The following is a 7707-nucleotide window of genomic DNA, read 5'->3' on the forward strand; positions in this document are numbered from 1 at the left end:
AAGTCTTATTGATAAGCGCTGTAAATAGCATGTATCCAATCGAACCGTGTTCAATCGTGTGCAAAGTAACGACAAAAGTAACTGTAAATTTCGTTACCGTTACCCAAAAAATGTAACTCGTTACCGTTACAGTTACCAAAAAAAGAAAGTAACGCAGTTACCAGTAAAGTTACCAAAAAAGTAACTTGTAACTGTAACTTCGTTACAAGTGACGAGTTACTTCCATTCCCTGCTTAAAATTAACTAAGTTAACCTTTTAACTTTTTTTCCTAGTAACTACTCAACCCCGAGAAGGAGTGATGTGTCACAGGCAGTGATCATTTTCGAACCAGCAAAATTCCTTTGGTTCCGCTCTCTCCATCGTCGACTGTAGGATGGATGTCCGAAGGAAGTTTCGTGCGACACCCTGTAGAAGAATTATCGCATTACGCCGTGACTATAGGGCGCTTCGAAAGCCTTAATCCGCCATTGCTCGCGCACACGTATACCTTACACGTGGGCGGGTGCACGCAAGAACGTGCACGCTGCGCTTGGCACAAAACGATCGGAATTGCGGGGGGGGGGGGGGGGATGAACTCGACATACCGCACGCGTATGTGTACCCTCTAATCAAGGTAAACTTAATTAACGGGATTGATTAATAAGCAACAACGGTGTATAAGATTATATGGTTTATTTCGTAACAAACTTGCACAATTATTGATAACATATATTCCGTGAGAGCAAGTGTGTAAATATATAATATATATCATATTTATATTTCGCTGTCATTTTTTTGTATAATATATATATGTATATATATATTATAATATATGCACAAATAAATCTATAATATATTTACTTGTACACTTTTAGATATATATATATATGTGTATTTGTTTATTTACGCGCGTTTATATACCTATATACGTGGGCGCGCATTGTGCGTGTCATGCGTGTAAGTCAACGTAGTAAAAAAAATCAGTCTTGCAATCAGTCTTACGCCGCTAATTGTTAAAAGTGTCGTTGTCCGCTTCTGACTATTTACAAATTGTATACGGATAAACGAACAAGAATTATCAAGGATCGAAACGTCACGAGTGAGATAATGGGGAGTTTCACGTACTATAATAATAGGCTCTGTTTCCACGCAACATGATGATGGCTGATAATAAACGATATAAAATCAACATTAATATATAGTTAACGCATCGCGCTCACACCGTAAAGATTAGTCAACGAATGAAGGCACGTACTGAGGAAGCGACCTCACGCTGTATATGTATTCGTATTTAAAAGACGCACTCGCCATGTCTTTTGGTGCTTCGAAATGCGCTCTGCAGACACACACACACGTGGATATTAAAATACATATATCGATTATATAAAAACGTGCTCTCTCGCATCAACGCCGCACGATATACTTCTAATAAAGCAATCGGCTTTTTTAAAACAACGTACCCGTATCCGTACATACGAACGGATACGTGTATATTTTCTTAATTAGTTACTCTATACGTCTTCTTCGTCTACCTATAACAAGCTATCCCAGTTTGATTTGCAAACCGATACTTCGGAAAGGAGAGATATAACGTACAAACACGCGCGTGTTAAATACGAATCGAAAGACGAATCTCATCAGGATAAAAGGAGAAAGAGAGAGGCTTGCAGTCGAACGATTTTACGTGAAATCGTCAAAGTAGGATATCTTGCTTCTTACAACGCTCGACGAATATTTATAATTAGTGCACGGTATATATTCTCGATTGAAGTAAAATTTATTAAAGCCTAACAATAACATATCTTACTTGCTATAGTTGTACTATTGTACTTACAGTGCACTCTGTAATTGGTATAAAAAAAAATAATAATAATAATAATAATAATGCGTATCGAGATAACAATGACTAAAATAAAGTAATATACGCACTCTTAAATAAAACATTTATATAGTAGGGCTTCAGGTTTTGCCTTACGTAATACATTAACGGCGCGGCAATTTAACTTCAGAGATCTTTGCATATTGTTTGGATTTATTTTCTAACAGATGCGTTTGATCACATGGCGGACAGGTACTGGCATTATCTTGCATTATTTCACATACATTCTGTAAATATCTTGTCTATAAAAATTTTATTGCGGTAAATATGGAATGACTTATATGTATATATTGAGGTAGAAATGCTCGAAGTAGCTTTGGTCTGCGTTTGGAAAGACAAAGTATCGACAAAGAATTATCAAGCGTACATCTGACTCTCCTGATCTATTCTTTATGCGCATTTACCACATTTGAATGCAACTTATATTCTACAATGCGTTTTTACAATTGAATATAATTCATTTATCCATCTTCTATTCTATAAATATGTCGGGTTGAGGAATAGGACCTTTATTTTACAATATCTTCGTTAAAAGTGATTGCGATAAACATTATCATCCTGCAATTGAAAAAAAGCAAATTCTTAAAGCCTTGTTCTATCGAATGATATAATTGCGACAAAAATTTCGCAACAAATGGTGAGTCCTTTTACGTATGTATGTACTTTTCCCCAACCCACTCGTCTGTATGGAAATATATTATCTTTGAAAGAATTTAACTTGATATTAATTACATGTCGCTTGTTATACATTTTTGTTAATATTTTTCTATAAAAATAATATTTAAAACAGAGTGAAATCCAATTAGTATTTTATCGCAGAATTATATATGTACATATATGTCTCGAGATAAAAATAAATATAACGAAATTAAAAAATGCCAAAGCTAATACAAAGTTAGCGTGTTTTAAAAATAGATATACATGTTATATTATTATGATATTATGTATGCAGAATGCTAAACAATAGCAAATTAATAATTTATATTTCGTGTCTTATAAACATCACTCAAAAGTAAAAATCAATTTTTGCATTCTTCAATATTGTCCGTTATTGCAGATATAATACAGAAAAACTTGTGTCTTCGAATTGCAAATTGAAACTTCCTCGATACTTTGCCTCGATTAGGTTTGAGTATTTCAACCGGTGTTATATTTTCAAGTCTGTGCTTTATCAGTCTTACGTTAATGAACACGTAGTTTACATGAGGTATTTCGTTATTATCGTCACTGTCGATATGTTTGAGCAATATTGCAATCGTATCCCGGAGCTGTGGTCAGTAACGATCAAATACAACGACAAAGTACCTACTTACAATCTTAACAAATTAACAGCGATATTTATTAAATAAACAATACAAAATAATACAAAGTTCATAGTGAAATGATAAGTCAGCACATTATGCGAGTAACACAACATCCGGAAAATATTAAAATTTCTTGCATCTACTACTGGCACATTATTATGTATATATAGAATATCTCCCATCACATTTTTATTTCATTCACGTTAACAGAATATATATATAAGGAGGGGAAGGAAAAAAGAACACTTTATGCGTCACTCGAGATTCCATTTATGAATCTTGTATTATTTCGCCGTCAATTTGCTAAAGCTTTAATGCTATTACGGTAGACAAGTATCCGCACAAATGAATATGTCGCGAGACAAAAAAAAAAATGGTCCAATATTGCGCGGTACAGTATCATTACAAATGTTTGTCTTATCTAATCTTGGAAATATTTTCGAGTAAAGTTTTGAAATATTTGTGTCAGTATTTTAAAAAAAATTGTATATCTCATTACACGCGTTCTTCTTTTATCGTTGTTATTGTTTGCGTTAAAAACGATCATTAGAGCTGGCGACACGTTCTTTTGTGCAATTCATTGTTTTCTCAAACCGTAATTCGCGTTAAATTTTTAAGTATTTTAGGTGAATATACCTTAGGCTAGCTCTCTAAACTATGCACGAAAATCGCGAATCACGAACAACGAATCAATAAATTTGCAATAATTAACAGCTTTATCGTTACTTTAGTAATTTAATTTTTTTTAAGATACAATCACCCTCTCTCGTTATGATTATTTAAATCTTACTTTCGTATAAGTTCAAACAGGAATAAATACATTTGCATTCGTCTCTAACCGTATCAAAATGTATATTCAAAGAATTAATAGATATACGCGTATAAAACGTCCCGGTAAATTAGAGAAGAATATTGCAGCAAATTAATGTCAATTATGTACGCGTTAATTTCATGTTTTGCTTGCCGACATGATTTGATTGCCAGTAGAAATCGAGCAGAATTTGTCATCTCGTTAAATTCATAAAAATAGAATATATATTCGTTTATATGATTACAGAATGGAAGATATTGCTCGGTTTCCGCGGTCAATCTGTCGTCACATTCATATTCTGCATTTGTTTTACTACGATCCTACTCGATCGAATCTGTGATATGGATACCTCCGCAAATATCTATTTTCGACTATCCGGGATGAAAATACATACTCGGTAAAGAAACCCGAGTAGTAATAAGAAGTTCGATGTCAAGATAAATTTATTGTAATTCGTTCGAGAAATTGGAAAATTTACGAAAACAATGCAGAAACGGCTATTTTGAGATGCCTAATCAACGGACTTTCTCGTCGTGCAATTGTAACGTTTACGGAGTTTAATATGTATGGGGGGGAAAAAAAAAAAAAGATTGCAAAAGACAAAAGACAGAATATCTAAAGCAAAACAAATTGAATTTCGGCCTCGCTGCAAATTGAACTATTCGTATCTCATTACTTCCATCAATGTGCTGTAGAAGTTAGCTGTAATCGCAACAGTCGTTACCGTCCAGTCCCGCTTCCTGCGTCTCGTCTTTAATCGCGACCGATGTAGTGGACGGCGGCACTATCACTGGAACGTCGGATTTGCGACTCACCGACAGGTCCTCTACCTGATCGTCCAGGTCCTGCTGCGGCTGCTGTCTCTGCTTGGCGCAACGTATCACCGGGCTCGAGCTGCAACGGGCCATCGAGTCCGACATCGAGTCCCGCGACGAATCCTTCGTTTTCGAATACGTAGCCTCGAATACCGCGGCACTCGTGCCGGCCAAGCCCTCGGTGACGTTCGCGTTGCTGCTACTCTCGGTCTCGTTCTCGGAAAGGGCATTGGCACTGCTCGCGCTGTTGTCGTAAAGAGCGCCGTTCACGTTAGCGCCGATACCGTACGGGAAACAAGCCCCGCTTCCTCCGTTGCTCGCTGAACGCTTGAACGGCCGCGACGTGGGGATGCCCAGCTTTTTCACTTTGTCGTAAAGCGTGCGCGACGGCACGCCGTATTTTCGCGCTGCTTGAACGGCGCTCATACCTTTCCTCACTGCCTCGATCGCCGCGCTGATGTCGTCTCGAGTGTATTGCTTGTAGCGTTTCCACTCGGGTTTCGGCTGAACGCAGTCCGCGGCAGCTGCGATGAATTAATAAAATTAATATTTCTCGTTACAATGTCTATTTATTTAAAAAAAAAAAAAAAATGTTCGCGAAACGAAATAATATTGAAATATTGGAAAAAGACTAAAAGCACCCAGAAGAAAGGTTTCTTCGATTCAAAAAAACGTTCCTTCGCTATGCGGTTAAAAAAAAGATTTCTTTCATTTTCGAACATTATTTTTTAAAAGCGAATAAAAAATTTATTCGATTTCAATTCGAAGAAACTTTTCTCTAGGTGATATATATATACATACGTATAAATTTAATCGAATATAAATATAGATCGAACTTTTATAACAGAGAACACAAGCTCGTTCTCTTGCCTGAAGTCACGATATCCTCTGTCAACCAGTTTTGTAATAAAAATATACACATATTGTAACAATAGAATCTATATTCACGGAAAGAATTATATCCTAAAATTAACCCTGAAAATATGGTAATCGCGGGACAACATTATATATTTCGAGGAATTTTTATGTAAATCTCTCACATCTATTAATAAAACTACAATAAAATATCAAATAAGTATGATTAATTTTACTGAAGTGCATGGTAAAAATCTTTAAATTTATTGTATTGTACCATATATAATTACTATATTTTCAGGGCAAATTTTAAGAAATCTCCTTCTCTCCGTATTGCAATAGATACTATTATTTTAAGTAACTAGTTTTTCATTTATACGTGTGACTATTAAACTGTGTGTGTGTGTGTGTGTGTGTTCTTTTTTACCTGGTGCATTTACGACAGCTCCACTAACTCTATCATTCCCATGTGAGTTTTGTTCGCACGATGCAGAGGATAAATTTGTCGATTCGTTTATGTATTGTAGGTAATACAAAGCATACAACTTTAAATAATCGGTGTATGCATAATGCGGAACTCCCGCGATATCTGACGTGCTATTGCTACCTGAATTTCTAGCAGTGTCTCCGTAAGACTGCGGGGATGGCTGTCTCTCGTCTTCGTCCGCGTAGGAGACGTCGGCGTGGACCGTCGTCGTTTCACCGTGAGCCAACTCGTTATTACGACGGTTATCGCTGTCGTTCGTGGATCCGTTGCTGTTCGCGTTGCGGTAGTTGACCGGCTCGTGGCTATCCGGCTGCAGCAGCGGCATAGCCTGCGAACTATCAACGTGGGCCTGGCCAAGCACCGTGCGCAATATCGGCGTGTCGTTATTTATCAGCAGGCCCGACGGCGGCTGCAGCAGCTTCCGGCGTTTGAACGGCGAGGTTTCGATACCGTTGTCGTAAGACCCGCTGCCGCTGCCGCCGCCGAGAACGGAGGAAAGCGACGTCGGTAGCTGATGGCCCGTGGAATGCAACGGCAACGGCCACGTGCTGGATAACGAGCTCGCCAGGTGACTTGAACCGCGATCGTGCGAGGCCGCCGAGTTCCCGTAAAGGGAGTAGTAAGACGGCGGTGACGAGTGGCTGAGTGGCGGCGATACCGACGTTTCCTCAGGGCGAAGATCGTGCGGCGTGTTGCTACCGCGTTCCTCAACCAGGCCCTTCACCTTCAGCACCTGCGCGATCTTCAGCAGATCGGACAACTGTTCGTGCGCCACGTTCACTTCGCCGCGATACATGTACTCCAGGATCGCCTTTATCTCCGGAAACCCGACGTCTTTGAGGACGATTATCGGATGGTGATTGTAGCCCGGTAATTGATGGAACAGGGTCTGGAAGTAGGTCGAGCACGCGGCCAGCACGATCTTATGACACTTGACCGTCCTGCCGTCGTCCACGGCGAGGGTGACGTCGGTGAACGCCGCGTTGTGCAGCAACTCCTCGAAGACGTTCAGCAAATTCGAGCGATGATTGTTCCATCGAAGGCAGTACTGTTGCGAGGCAGACATGATGTCCGAAGGATGATTGTGGCTGTCCGCTTGTAATCTGCTGGCAAACACACCACTCCTAGTCAAATAGATGCTCGACTGTGGCTCGACTGACCAGGTCGAGCGACGAAATCGAAATGTTGTTCGCCACGCAAATTACCCCCCTCCCCCCTCCCGTCCTAAGTTTCCCCCCAGCTGGAGTTCCCTGCTGGTGTGTGCGTGTGACGCATGATTCATTTTAAAAAGTACCCTGTCGAGACTATTGTATTTATCTAGCGATAAGGGCCAGTGCGAGGGATCAAAGGTCATAATTGCATTTTAATGCATGCATTATTATATAGTTTATTATTTGTACGCGACGTACGTTCCTCCTTTTCGCTATTAGAAATTGAATCGACAGAAGTTTCATTCGTATCGATACGCGCCAATAGGAATTATTAATAATATTTCAAATAAGATTGAATCTGAAACAATTTCGGTTTCGATCTTATGCAAATAGAAAGTGTATAGGAAGAGATTGTATAAAATTTG

General features: G+C 39.0%; 1 protein-coding gene across 1 annotated transcript; it reads right to left on the bottom strand.

The window, feature by feature from the left end:
• Positions 1-4549: 4549 nt before the first annotated feature.
• Positions 4550-7197, bottom strand: LOC108772080 (broad-complex core protein isoforms 1/2/3/4/5). The gene is made up of 2 exons (XM_018537535.1): positions 6252-7197; positions 4550-5313 (listed from the first exon to the last, which is right to left on the bottom strand). The coding sequence occupies exons 1-2, from the start codon at positions 7195-7197 to the stop codon at positions 4673-4675; spliced, it is 1587 nt and encodes a 528-aa protein (XP_018393037.1). The 3' UTR covers positions 4550-4672.
• Positions 7198-7707: the final 510 nt, after the last annotated feature.

Source organism: Cyphomyrmex costatus, unplaced genomic scaffold, assembly GCF_001594065.2.
Source record: "Cyphomyrmex costatus isolate MS0001 unplaced genomic scaffold, Ccosl1.0 scaffold176, whole genome shotgun sequence".
In the NCBI taxonomy this organism is placed as follows: Eukaryota; Metazoa; Arthropoda; class Insecta; order Hymenoptera; family Formicidae; genus Cyphomyrmex; species Cyphomyrmex costatus.